Source organism: Stegostoma tigrinum, chromosome 15 (assembly GCF_030684315.1).
Source record: "Stegostoma tigrinum isolate sSteTig4 chromosome 15, sSteTig4.hap1, whole genome shotgun sequence".
Lineage (NCBI taxonomy): Eukaryota > Metazoa > Chordata > Chondrichthyes > Orectolobiformes > Stegostomatidae > Stegostoma > Stegostoma tigrinum.
This window is the reverse complement of record NC_081368.1, coordinates 33,220,034-33,233,764: the sequence shown is the minus strand read 5'-3', so window position 1 is coordinate 33,233,764 and position 13,731 is coordinate 33,220,034. Positions and strand designations below refer to the sequence as shown.

Below are 13,731 nucleotides of genomic sequence, written 5' to 3'. Positions count from 1 at the left end.
TTATACAGCATCTGCCAGGCGTTTGCCTACTCATTCAACTTGTCTAAATTACCTTGCATCGTCCTCACAACTCATAATCTTGCCCAGTTTTGTTTCATCAGCAACTTGGAAATGTTGCATTTGCTTACCTCATCTTGGTTATTAATACATTTTGTGAATAGTGAGGCACAAGTATCGTGTCCTGTGGTTGCCCATCAGTCATTGACTGCCACTCAGAAAAAAGTATGTTTATTTCCACTCTTTGTTTCCTGTCTGTCATCCAATTCTTGGTCCATGTCAATATATCAATCGTAATCCTATTGACTTCAAATTTGCCTGCAAACATTTTATGGGGAATCTGATCAAAAGCCTTTTGAAAGAGCAAATACACAACATCCACTGATTCTCCCTTATCTATTCTATTAATTACATCCATTAAAAAAAAACCGTAGTAGATTTCTTAAGCGTGATTTTCCTTTCATAAATCCATGTTGGCTTTTTCTGATCCTGTGAATGCTTTCCATATGTTCTATTATCATGTTTCATACAATAGACTTTAGCATTCTCCCCACTACTGATATTAGTTTAAGATAACAAAGTGTGAAGCTGGATGAACACAGCAGGCCGAGCAGCATCTCAGGAGCACAAAAGCTGACGTTTCGGGCCTAGACCCTTCATCGAACCTAGACCCTAGGCCCGAAACGTCAGCTTTTGTACTCCTGAGATGCTGCTTGGCCTGCTGTGTTCATCCAGCTTCACACTTTGTTATCTTGGATTCTCCAGCATCTGCCGTTCCCATTATCACTGATGTTAGTTTAACTGGTTTGTCCTTCTCGGTTTTTTGTCTCCTTTTTTCAAATCGTGGGTTACATTTGCCACACTCCCAATTTTAGGAACTCCTCCAAAATTGACAAAATTTTATAAGATGATCATCAATGCATCTAATATTTGCAGGGCCACTTCCTTCACTAATGTAGCATACCAGGCCCTAGTGATTTGTCAGCCTTCAAATTAATACTTTCCCAAGCACCATTTTCTTACTAGTAATTGCTCCATTTGATTCTGCCCTCTCACTAGACCTTTGTGCTCTCTTTTTGTAAAGTCAGAAGCAAAGTATGTTTCCAATTCTTTTGCCATTTCTTTTTTCCCCAATCTCATTTTCCCTGTCCACCATCGACATGGCACAAGTCAGGAATGTGATGGAATATTCCCCACTTGTTTGACCGAGTGCAGCTTCAATAGTACTCAAGAAGCTTGCCATCACCCAGCAAAATGCAGCCTGCTTGATTGGCACCACATCCACAAACATCCATTTCTTCCACCACTGGCATTCAGTAGCTGTGCTGTGTGCCATCTACATGATGCAGTGGAGAAATTCCCCAAAGATCTTTAGACAGTACCATCAAAACTCATAACCACTTCCACATAGAAGGATAGGGGCAGCAAATACTTGGGAACACCACCACTGGAAGCTCTCCTCCAAGCCATTCACCATCTTGATTTCAAAACATATTACTGTTCCTTCAGTGCCACTGGATCAAAATCCTGGAATTTCTCCTTAATGGCATTGTGGATCTACCCAGCCCAAATGGTTTTTGGTTCAACAAAGCAGTTCATGTCCACCTTATTAACAACAGCTAGAAATGGGTAATAAATGCTGGCCAGCCATTGATGCTCACATCCCCAATTGAATTGAAGAAAAATTTTAATTGCAACATGTATTTTTTAAAGGGAAATTGCTAAAAAGGATGATAGCCTAAAAAGGACTGATGATGTAAATTCAGTGACGTACTGACAAAAACTTATGTGGGCCCATGGAATGTCACACCGGCACTGAGTCTGAGAAAGATTAGAAAAGGAAGAGATAATGGAAGGCCAATCAACTGCTACTCAGCAGAAATGCTTGTGTTTTACCTTTTCAGGAATATACAAAGAGAAAAGCAAACCTTAATTATGGACTGCATTCGTTAGTGGCCTGACAACGTCATGTGTGGATTCGAGCACTGTGAATGTCACAGCTTTGAGAACAACTCCTGCATTTCAGATAAAGAGAGAAACAAGATTTTCTAACACTCTAGATGCTTTCAGCCAGCCACTACAAAAAGAAACTAAGACAAAATAAGTTTAATCAAACCCATAAAGTCAAAAGAATCTCAAAATCAACTGTTGAACTATACGTGTCCATTCAACTAATAATGTCCACTGTAATGGATGTAATATGCTACTAGCCACTCTTTGCAAATAATTCAAAGGCCAATCTGTGTATTATTTCTTCAATTATTTAATTGATAAAATTAATCTTTTGTTAATTCAAGAAAGCTTTGGTAGATTAGCTCCCTTTAAAGCATGAATTTATTTTGTTTGCAAGAATGAATGAATGAATGACTTTATTGTCATGTGTACTTTGCAATGAGAAATACAGTGTACAATGCAGTGAGAAATACAGTAAAATATAGTGAAAAGCTTTGATTCATCTCTAAACTATGGTGCCATTTTGATAGTTTAAGAATAAAGACATCCATAAGGAAGAAATCATTTTAATATTTGCCTTGTTGCAAACAACAAAGAGGCTGGGTGAATAAAAAAGGGGAGATGGTTCATTCCTCCTCACTTAGGACTGTAACAATTTAGGGCTTTCCACCAAATTGATGACTTTGCCTAGGGACAGGTCTTAATAACAGTAGCATGACATTGGTGGTCTAGTACCTAATTTGGAAATACGCTCTGAAGGTGTTGTTTTTCAGGAAAGTAGGTGTTCCATGACGCTTAAGGAGACAATGGAGTACCATCTGATTTTAGTTTACACACAAGTTTGTCACGTACGCAATTACTTTTAAGAGGAGCCAAGTTAGATTGTCTGGCTATGGTAACAGCATTTGGGACTGAATTGAACTGACAGTCATAGAGTCATGCAGAACAGAAAAGGCCCATAAGCCCATCAAGTCTGTACTAATTGGTCTACACTAATCCTATCTTCCAGCACTTGGCCCATAGCATTGAACATTATGTAATTTTTGAAGGTTGTGAAGTTTCCCATCTTAGCGACTCTCCCAGGCAGCGCATTTCAGCACCCCGAGTGCACGCTGGGTGAGAAGTCCTTTACTCAAATTCTCTGTAGACCTCTTGTCCTTCACCTTAAAATTATGCCACCATTATTATTTGCCCTTCAACCAGAAGGGAACTGCTGCTTCCTATTCACCCAGTCTATACCCTTCATAACCTTATCAACCTCAATCACACGTCACACCGCACCCCCCCCAACACCCTCACCATAGACAACCCCCACCACCCCAGCCTCCTCTGCTCTAATTAAAGCAATCCAAGCCCATCCAGATTCTATTCACAGATAAAATGTTCCTTTCCCAGCAACATTCTGGAGAATCTCCTCTGTACCACCTCCAGTGAAATCACATCCTTTCTACTGTGTGGTGGCCAGAATTGTAAACAATACTCCAGCTATGGCTTAAACAAAGTCTTGCACAGCTGAACCATAACCTCCTCTCTATGGAAAACTCTGCCACGATCAATAAAGCCAAGTGTCCTACATGCTTCCTTAACTACCCTAATAACCCAGCCTGTCATCTTCAGGGACATGTGAACAAGCACCCAAGATTGCTCTGTTCCTCTGAGCTCTTAGCGTCCTGCCATTCATTGAATATTCCCTTGACTTGTTACTATTTCCACAGTACATGACCTCACACCCTTCAGTGTTAAATTCGATCTGTGATTGATCTGTCCATTGGTCCTACTATCTATATGGTCTTGTAATCTATAGCCTTCTTCCTCACTATTAATGACCAGACAATCTTCGTGTTATCCAATGGGAAATCTGGCATTCAATCACTGCATCAACCTAACTTCATTTTTATATTCACTTTAATTTTCTTGGATCTGTTGTATCCATAAACTCTGTCCACTCAGCGGGATGCTGTGGCTAATGGTCGTACCTTCTGCTGCCAATTTGTGTAAAAAAAATGTTCATAACAAAGTTAGACTGAGTCTGCCAATTGCCTATACTGCACATTGACTGGTATTGCTAGACTTGAATCAGAATATTTTCTGATATAACAGAGAAGAAAAGTAATCATTTGTGATCCAGCTGTCAACTTAATATGGTTTTGGAGCCAGAGATGTTGGAATATGTTTGCATTAGCCTAGTCCACAAAATCATTAAAGAATTGATATAATCCTGTTTGACATTGCTTATTTCTATTGAATACCAGAATGAACTGAATGCACCATGTCTCCTCCACAGTGCATTGTGATTTTGTGAAGAGCATTGAAGTTTGCAAAATAAGATATGAAAGGCTTTTAAAATCATAGAAAATGAAGCAAGGCAATTTCCATTCTATACTGTATCAAAGATCTTCCCCTTCTTATTTCTTGTCAGCTACAGGACCTGTCCTTCATTGCCAGTAGTTTTAGCAAGTATGCTATGAAACAAGGACTTTACCATGTCTAGTTATTAGTCATTAGAAATGAAAAATATAGACACAAACTTGAATCTAGTACTGTAAAGTACACTGCAGTTCTTGTTAAAGGAAAGGATAGATTAAGCCAATGTCCCTGCCCCAGTGGCTACCTACTCATTTCCACTGGGATTACATTATGTGGATGTTGGGAGAACAACAGGATTATCTCAAATGTGTTTCTGTCACCATATTTAAACATCTGTCCCTGTTTACTAATTAGGCATTTATCTGAATAATAATCACTGGTAAATGTAGAGGGTCTGCATGAAACCATGCTTCCAATAAAGTCAATGTCTTCAAGATAGTATTGGAGCAAAGTGAAAAAATTGCAAAAGAAAGCCAGATATCATGCAACGAGTGATACACTGAGAGTATCGGTCTATCGTGTGATACAGTTTGGCTTCATATCTGAACCGAACATCTTATTAATGCTATTTATCATTATAAAGTCTGTACTATGGGCTGAATTTTGGAGTCTGAGCAACGTGGGTTCTGATGATACAAGTGGCAGCATCAGATGAGAAGTCTCGTGCAGCTATCAAGATCATGATATTGAGATTAACTTGCCCTTTTTTAATGCTTTTCAGAAATAGCGTGGTAAGATTCTCACTAGGCAATGACAAGATGCCAATTGATGGCCATTATTGCTTATTAAATGCCTTGTCAATGCCACACCTTGCCTTATTAAAATTCAGCCTCTCATCTTTACAAACCAAACTTGTTAAACAAGCTGAAGTTTGGAAAAACTTGACAAGAAAATTACAAAGTGGATCCAGTTTGCTGCTTACTCCAAATCACCTTGATGTTGCAAACCAGGCTCCATCATTTCAAGGCATGTCCCCATGACACTGGTTACACACACTCCACATCCGCAGCCTCAGGGCACATTCCAACCTACGTGCAGGACAATTCTGTACTTCAGTACCGGACTTCAAGCTGAGCTGGTAGCTAACATTGTGATGCTACAGCAATGACAACGTATGCTCGAGGGCTTGCACCCAGCTTTTGGGCCGGACTAGGTTGCAGCTCCAGGCTGTTTGCCTGCTACATTAGTTCACACTCTCTCTGGGCATCCCAGCCTTGTTTGCTTGTTTTGATCTTTATTTGTGCTTTACCTCTTCGGTCAGAGATACTGTGACTATACTATGGCCTGAAGAGATGTATTTTATCTTTTTGTTTATGAAGAAAAGTTGAGACAGAGGTGGAGGCTGGTCTGCTCAAAGCTAATAAAGTAAGCATCATGTGAGGCCTCGGGGCTTTTTTTACAAAGTTGGAACAATAAATGCAGCTTGAACATGTGGGGTCAAGCTCCAGTGGAACCAGGATTTTTAGTTTCAGCTTTCGCAGTTGTTGAGGCCTTGAAGTTGGATGTGGAAGCTTTTATTCGTCTCTCTGTTACAGCTAAATGTTGGGGTTCTCTAACTTCTGCTAGAGTTAAATGTGAGAAAATCTATTTTACTGAATTTGCCTTTGCCAAGGGTGTGTTTATGGGATGTTAATACATTTTAATAGCTAATTAGTAGGAATTAATATATCTCTTATTTTATTAAGCATTTCAATAAAGTTAGTTCCTTTTTCTTTTTACTTTGTCTATATTTTTACTGTAACACAAAAATAAAGTCGGTTTTAGTTAACGTTGAACCGTTTGACCAATTGAATTGCATTGGAATCCAACAATCTTACACATAAAATAAAATAAAGTCAGGGACTAGGCTATGTTCCTAGTATATCTTGAGGTGGTTTGGTCTGGCCCATAATAATACTGAATTCATAACACTGTAGTCTTGCAGTGCTGTTAGTGTCCTGCTATTCATTGACTGGATAGAAAGCCAGGAATCTTGCCTTGGTTGTCAGCAGGCTTCAGTCAAGGGGGAATAATCTTCACTCATGGCTTCCTAGCACTGTAGGTTAAAGTGGTTATTGACTTGGTCACTGAGCCGGCTTGTTTTTGCTCAGACGTTTTGCCACCATGCCAGGTGACATCATCAGTGGAGCCTTTGATGAAGCGATGTTGTTCTACTCCACTTGGAATTTATACTGTCCGGTCCATCATGGTGACTGCTGTCATTTTGGGTTTTGATTTGTATGGGTTTGTATATGGGGTCCAATTCTATATGTTTGTTGATTGCGTTATGGGTGGAGAACCATGCCTCTAGGAATTTATGTGCATGCCTATGTTTGGCTTGGGCTACTATCGTTGCATTGTCTCAGTTAAACTGATGGCCTTCATTGCCTGAATGTACAGATATTACGGAGAATTCATTGTGCCATTTTCCTGCTAGCTGATGTTCGTCTATTCTGTTGACTTATTTCCTTCCTGTCTGTCCGATGTAATGTTTGTGGCAGTCATTGTATGCTATTTTTGTAAACCGCGTTTGTTCTGCATATTGTGGGAGTGGGGTCTTTAATCCTTGTAAGTGTTTGTCGTAGAGTGGCTGTGAGCTTGTGGGTCACCATGATTCCATGAGGTCTTAGGAGTCTTGTTGTCAGTTTTGATAGTTCTGGATGTAGGGCAGTGTGGTCAGTGTGTTAGGTCATACTGTGTCCTCCTGTTGTTGCTTGTTTTGTAGCCATTTGTGGATGAAGTTGCAGGGATATCCGTTTAAAGCGAGGATGTTGTATAAAAGTCTTCTTCCTCTTCCCAGCATTGTTCTGGAGTGTTGCAGTGTGCCCTGGCCCATTTAAACAGTGTCCTACTGCAGCTTTGTTTGTGGATGCTGGGGTGGTTGCTGTGGAAGTTCAGGATTTGATCTGTATCGGTTGATTTTCTGTATACTGAGGTTTGGAACTCCCCGTTTGTCAATCGTTCTACATTAATATCCAGAAATAGAAGTTGATTGTTGGTTTCTTCTTCCCTTGTGAATTTAATCCCTGCGAACATGCTGTTGATGAGGTGGTGGGTCTCTTCTAATTTGTTGCATTTAATAATGACAAATGTGTCGTCCACAGTTTAGGTTAAATGCTGGGGAGAGTGGTGTGTTCTAGCTTTGCATGACTGCTTCTGTGATGAGTCCTGAGATGGAAGGACAGCATCACCAAGGACAACATACTATAATTACTAGACTTTTGCCTCACCACACACTTCGCCTTTAATGGTCAAATATACAAACAGATCAACGGTACACCAATGGGGTCACCCATCTCTTCCCCTTTACTAACTTCTAACGATAGGCACCCGCGTAGACAAACTGATGACAATTTATAAGTCAGACTTTGCTTCAATGGTTTTGCTACTGTTTTTGTTCTGTGATGCACATAACCACTTTGTTTACGTAACAAACAATTACAAGACATCTGGAACATTTCCTTAAATTGAATTTTCACTTTCCCTAAAATATATTTGATGAACAATTGAGGCTAAAGGGAAAACTTCATTGCATTTCAATGTAACTCATAATAGTAACGTTCATTAATCTTTTTTACTAGTATTTGGTTAACCAAGTGATCAGATCACTGGCTGGCATTTACTTGAGTTTCAGACTGCTAGATTTCTTTCCTTTGACAGGTGAACAATGATGAATGCAGGACAACTTGATAATGGTTTGAGTTCATCATACCATGAATGACTTCTTTATATGCTTGCTATTTCCAGCTCCTCTCCTTCTTTAAGCTGATAATTATGTGGCTGTTGTTCATGGGTAACTGAACAATATTGCTGGCAAGAAATTAAATCGTGATGGCACATCATGCAGCAGGGATCAGAGGCAACTGGCAATTAGGAACGGCAACATGGATACATTTTTTCCAGTCTCTGGTTTAGGGATGCTAAAATCATCACAACATCACAAGAAATATAAGCAGGAGGAGGCCATTTGGCCAATTGAGCCCGTTCCATTATTTGAAATGATCAGGTCTGATCTAATTGTCCCCTCATCTGCACTTTACTGCCTGCCCCCTCTTTTTGCTTTCTCACCCATCTTTGTGTAGTTGGGGAATTTGGCTACTAGGCAATCCACCCTACCATCTAAGTCATTCACTTAGATCATAATAATTGAGGCCCCTAGCACTGATCTCTGTGGCACTCATTACACTTTGCTCAAGCTGAAAATGATCTGTTTATCCTGATCAATGATCAAAATATTTTGACAACTCTTACCATTTAGAGTTCTCTTCAGCATTATGTATTTTTGAAATGAGCATAAAAGGATATGTTTAAATTGTGTAGTGTGTCGACTGACTTGAATAGTACTTGCATTCATTGAGGCAAATTTTAGATTAATTGCATTGAGGTGGCAGCCATGCACCAACTAAAACAATTTATATTTACATGGCCCCTTCAACGGCTTAAAATCTCCTAAGGTGTTTTACAGAAGCATGAGAAATCAAACCTATATAGGGTAAAATAGAATAAATGACCTAAAGCTTAGTTGAAGAGGTAGGGTTTAAGAATTTTTTTTAAAGGAGGAAAGTGAACTAGAGATGCAGAGAGGCATAGGGAGACAATTGCAGAGTTTATGACCTAGGTAACACATAGAGTAGCCACTAGCAGTGTAGACTCAAAATCAGGATGCTCAACAGGGAAGAATTTAGAGGTGAGGATATATTGTTGAATCTTAATTTCTCATATTATAGACAGATCATTCAACAACACAGCCCTTCCACTGATATGACAGCCTATGTTATGAATTTAAGTTCTGGTGATGGTCAATTGGACAGTTTCAAAATTATAAAGGAATCTCTAGATCCAGCCTGTGATCACTCAGTATTAGATTGACAAAATTAATCAGATCATTCAGAGCCTGGTGGTTACGCGTAACATAGTGAAGCCTTTGGTAAATTTATTTTTTTCCACAAGTACTAGTTATGTTTTAAGAATTTAGTTTACGCTTGCTATGCACTATTTCAAATTGATTGATTGATTGCTTTCATTTTGCAGGCATTCTGACGTTTTCAAGTATTGTATATTTCCAGCACAAAATGTTTCCAGGTTTTACAAAGATCAAGGCTCAACAGTCCGAAAAACAGTGAATCTGTGGAAAATGAAATTAACAACTCCAGCAAACTAGACTGTATTGTGAACAGACGTGTTAAGACAGATTCTCATACTTTTAGCATTAAAGAAAACAGGAAAAATATGAAGTTTTATGAATCCAATTCTCATCAGCCCAAATTCAATGATGGTGATGGTAGTATTGATGCAGACGAGATGCCCAGAATGGTTACATTTTTCAATTCCCTTTTCAAAAGGCATAGAGCGTTCAGTTTCAGGAAAAGACCAACTTCACTGATTGCTTTCAGAGAGGCTTCCAAGCAAAAATCCAGATTGTCCTTCATAGACAGACTGCGATCACTCAAAAGACTCAAGGCAACAGAATTCTTTAGGCTTCGGTTTTCCAGAAACATGAGAAACAGAACCTCTAATATTTGGAATCGGAATAAGGGAGAGATGCCAAATGGCGTTTTGGTGTGTAAACAGGCGTTAGATAAAAAAAAGTTTAGACATACATTTGCGGGAGATCTGCAAGACTTTGACACCACTGGAGATGCAAATCTAATTAGCACTGCTCTGGAGACTGTTAACATTGAAGAAGCAGAAGCCCATGAGGTTAACAAAAGGTGGAATAATGTACAAACCTGTCTCAAAGGCTCAAACAGAAAAACATTTGACCCAAGTATAAAAAGTTGTTGCAATTCCATAGCTGCTTTTGCAGAGGATGCAAGTAATAAATACACGAAAATCCCACAAGAATGTAAACAGACTAGCAAAATAAATGTTTTAAATTACTTGAAAAAGATGTCACTGAAAAAGAAGGCAAACATGAACCCCACTGTTGAGGAAACAAACTACAATGGCCAAAACTCTGACAGATTAGTTGATCGTGCATCTATTAAGCAGGAATGTGAGCAAAATTACTCAGACAAATCCAGTAGAATAAAAGATAGTAAAAACATGTCAAAAAGAATTGATTTCAGCAAGGTCGTCAAATTAATCAGCCGAGCAAGTAAACAGAGGAACTTTTCGGATGTCTACACACAGTTTGAGGAGACCCCTGAGGCTAGATCCATCAGTCATAAGCATGATCTTCACACAGCTCCTATTATTCCAGAGACTGGAGATGGGAAATGTATCCTGCTGTCACAGTCTTGTCTCACTTCAGATCATGGAATATGTAACCCACCCAGTCAATCCAGATCATCAGAAAGCAGACAATTACATGAAGTAATAAGGGCTGACATTTCTGTAAGGAGTTGTAACTCAGAACTACCTGACTTCTTCCCTCCCGTTTCTTTCTCTTGTGGTGAATCGAAGACCCCTGACAGCGTGGTAAATTGCCGAGCTCCGAATGTGGCTGTTCATTCTGATGAGATTGTTGAGTTCACAGAAGAATCCACAGATCAAAAAGATGAGACTCAGCCAAATGATATAAGTGAAATTGTACGAGGAGATGAATCTCTAAGTCAACGCCATCATGTGATAATACCTTTAACAACAGTGGGAGATTTGGATAAGGTTGGTAATGACTGTTTTAACCTTGTGAATATGCAAAGCATCTTGGATTTTTAAAAGTTTTAACCTTAAAAGTATAACATGCAAGATTGGACGCACCCAAATTCATCTGAACTGAAGGGCTAAACTCAAGAGTGAAATTATATCAATATCATATTGTGTTGTAGGTCTTATGTTGTTTCTCTCATAGGTCAAGTTTAGTAATGGCAGAAAATAGCCACAAACAGCCCTGTCTTTAGTTTATGGCGATCATTCTGTCTCATTTTATACCTTTATACATGTTTATCTTTCACGCGTATTTATGCATTTCTCCCCCTAACTCCTTTGAGTTTTTATTTTTCTTTCACACTTGCTGCTATCCCTCTGCCTGAAGCTACACCTTTATTGTTCTGTAATTGAAAACCCTGCCATCTCTTGCTATCACTGTAGCAGATGTTTATTTTGTGTCTATCACAGTAACACAAGGTCACCCTTATCTCTATCACTGTAACAGGAAGTCCCCTTATCTCTGTCACTGTAAGAGAAGCTCACCTCTACCTTTATCACTCTAATAGAAGATTCCTTTATCACAGTAAGAGAAGGTCCCTCTATCTCTATCAATGTAACAGAAGGCACCGTCTATCTCTAACAGAAGTTCAGTCTATCTCTATCACTGTAAACAGAACATCCCTCTGTCTCTGTCAATGTAACTGAAGAACCCCTCTATCTCTATCAGTCTAACAGAAGGTCCCCCCATCTCGATCACTGTAACAGAAGGTCATGCTATCTCTATTAATGTTACAGAAGTGCCCTCTGTCTCTGTAACTGTAACAGAAGGTCCACCCATCTCTATCTCTGTAACAGAAGGTCATCTCTATCTCTGTCTGTGTAACAGAAGGTGGTTCTATATCTATTACTGCAACAGAAGGTCTCTCTATCTTAATGATTGTAACAGAATATCCCTCTTTCTCTATCCCTGTAACAGAAGGTGCCTCTATCTCTATCACTGTAACAGAAGGGTCGGTCCATCTCTATCTGTGTAAGAGAAGGACTCCCTAACTCTTTCACTGCAACCGGATGTCCTCACTGCAACAGAAGATCTCTCTATCTCTATCACTGTAACAGAAGGTCTCCCAATGTCTATCACTTTAACAGATGGGCCCTGTATATCTATCCCAGTAATAGAAGGTTCCTCTCTCCTCTATCACTGTAACAGAAGATCCCTCTCTCTCTCTATCACTGTACCAGGAGGTCACCATATGTCTATCATTGCAACAGAAAGTCCCCCATCTCTATCTGTGTAACAGAAGATCCTCCTATCTCCACCAATGTAACATAAGGACCCTCTATCTCAATCCCTGTAACAGAAGGTCATCCTAAAACTATCACCGGAGGAGGAGGTCCCTCTATTTTAATGATTCTAACAGAATATCCCTCTATCTTTATCACTGTAGCAGAAAGTCCCTTTATCACTATCACTGTAACAGAGGTCCACCTATCTCTATCATTGTAACAGAAGGTCCACCTGTCTCTATCACAGCAACTGAAAGTCCCTATATCTCTATCATTATAGCAGATGGTTCCTATATCTCTATCACTGTAACAGAGGGACTCTCAATCTCTATCACTGTAGCAAAATGTTTTTCGCAACCTCTGTTTCGCATTCTTTGTTTCTGCCACTCTGTTCCCTAACCTGTGTTTCTCACCCTCTCATTTGTCCCCTCTGTTTCTGCCTCTTTGTTTCTCACCTCCTGTTTCTGCCCCTCTGTTTCTCCCTCTCTGTTTCTGCACCTGTTTGTACTCCTTCATTTTGTGCCCTCTGTTTCGAGGCCTGTGTTTATCGCCCTCTGTTTCTGTCACTCTGTTTCTCACACTGTTTCTGCGCCTCTGTTCGTGCTCCTCTCTTTCTGCCATAATGTTTTTGCAACTTTATTTCACACCGTCTGTTTCTGCCACTCTGTTTTTAAAACACACTTTCTCACCCTTTGTTTCGCACCCTCTGATTCTACGTTTCTATTTCTGACTCTGTTTCTTCTCCTCTGTTCCTGCCCTTCTTTTTCTGACCCTCAGTTTCTCCCGACTGTGTTTCTGTCCGGCTGTTTCTGCCCCAACGTTTCCACTCTTTTGTTTCGCACCCTGTGTTTTGCATCCTCAGTTTCAACCCCTCCGTTTCTTTCCCTCTGTTTCTGTCCCTTTCTTTGTTCCCTTCTGTATCTCCCCTCTGTTTTGCACCCGCTGTTTCCCACCCACTGTTTCTCACTCTCTGTTTTTGCCTCTCTGTTTCTGCCATTCTGCTTCTCACACTCTGTTTCGGCCCCACCATTTCACACCTTCTGTTTCTCAAACTCTGTTTCGCACACTCAATTTCGAACCCTCTGTTCCTCCTCCTCTGTTTCACACCAACTGCCAAGGGTGCGAAACCAATGGGCAGAAACAAAGGGTGAGAAGCAGATGCTGAGAAACAGAGGATGAGAAAGAGAGGGAGAAACAGAGGGTGTGAAATCAAGCATGCGACACAGAGGGGAGTTAACAGGTGGGCAGAAACAGAGGGTGAGAAATAGAGGGTGAGAAACAGACGGTGCAAAGCAGTGGGGCAGAAATAGAGGGGTGAAATATAAGGGCGCAAACAGAGGGGTACAAACAGAGGTTGAGAAACAGTGGGGCTGAAACAGAGAGAAAGAAACCAAGGGCCACAAACAGAGGGGTGGGAGCAGTGGGGCGAGAAACAGAGGGTCAGAAACAGAGTGCAAGAAACAGAGGGGCAGAAACAGAAGGCGTAAAAACAGGGGTTGAGAAATAGAGGGTGGAAAACAGAGGGTGTAAAACAGTGGGCCAGAAATGCAGAGTGTGAAA

The 13,731-nt window shown here is 40.2% G+C and overlaps 1 protein-coding gene across 2 annotated transcripts in view; it reads left to right on the top strand.

Annotated features, from left to right (window-relative positions):
* The window catches only part of arhgef9a (Cdc42 guanine nucleotide exchange factor (GEF) 9a), a 317,786-nt gene that overhangs the window by 9,044 nt on the left and 295,011 nt on the right, over nt 1-13,731 (top strand). The window contains exon 2 of one of the 2 annotated variants that reach the window (XM_048544087.2): nt 9,363-10,902. In XM_048544087.2, coding sequence (XP_048400044.1) covers nt 9,526-10,902 — 1,377 coding nt within the window. In that variant the 5' untranslated portion in view covers nt 9,363-9,525. Of the gene's footprint in view, nt 1-9,327; nt 10,903-13,731 lie in introns of both variants that reach the window. The other variant, XM_048544086.2, reaches the window with a different exon arrangement.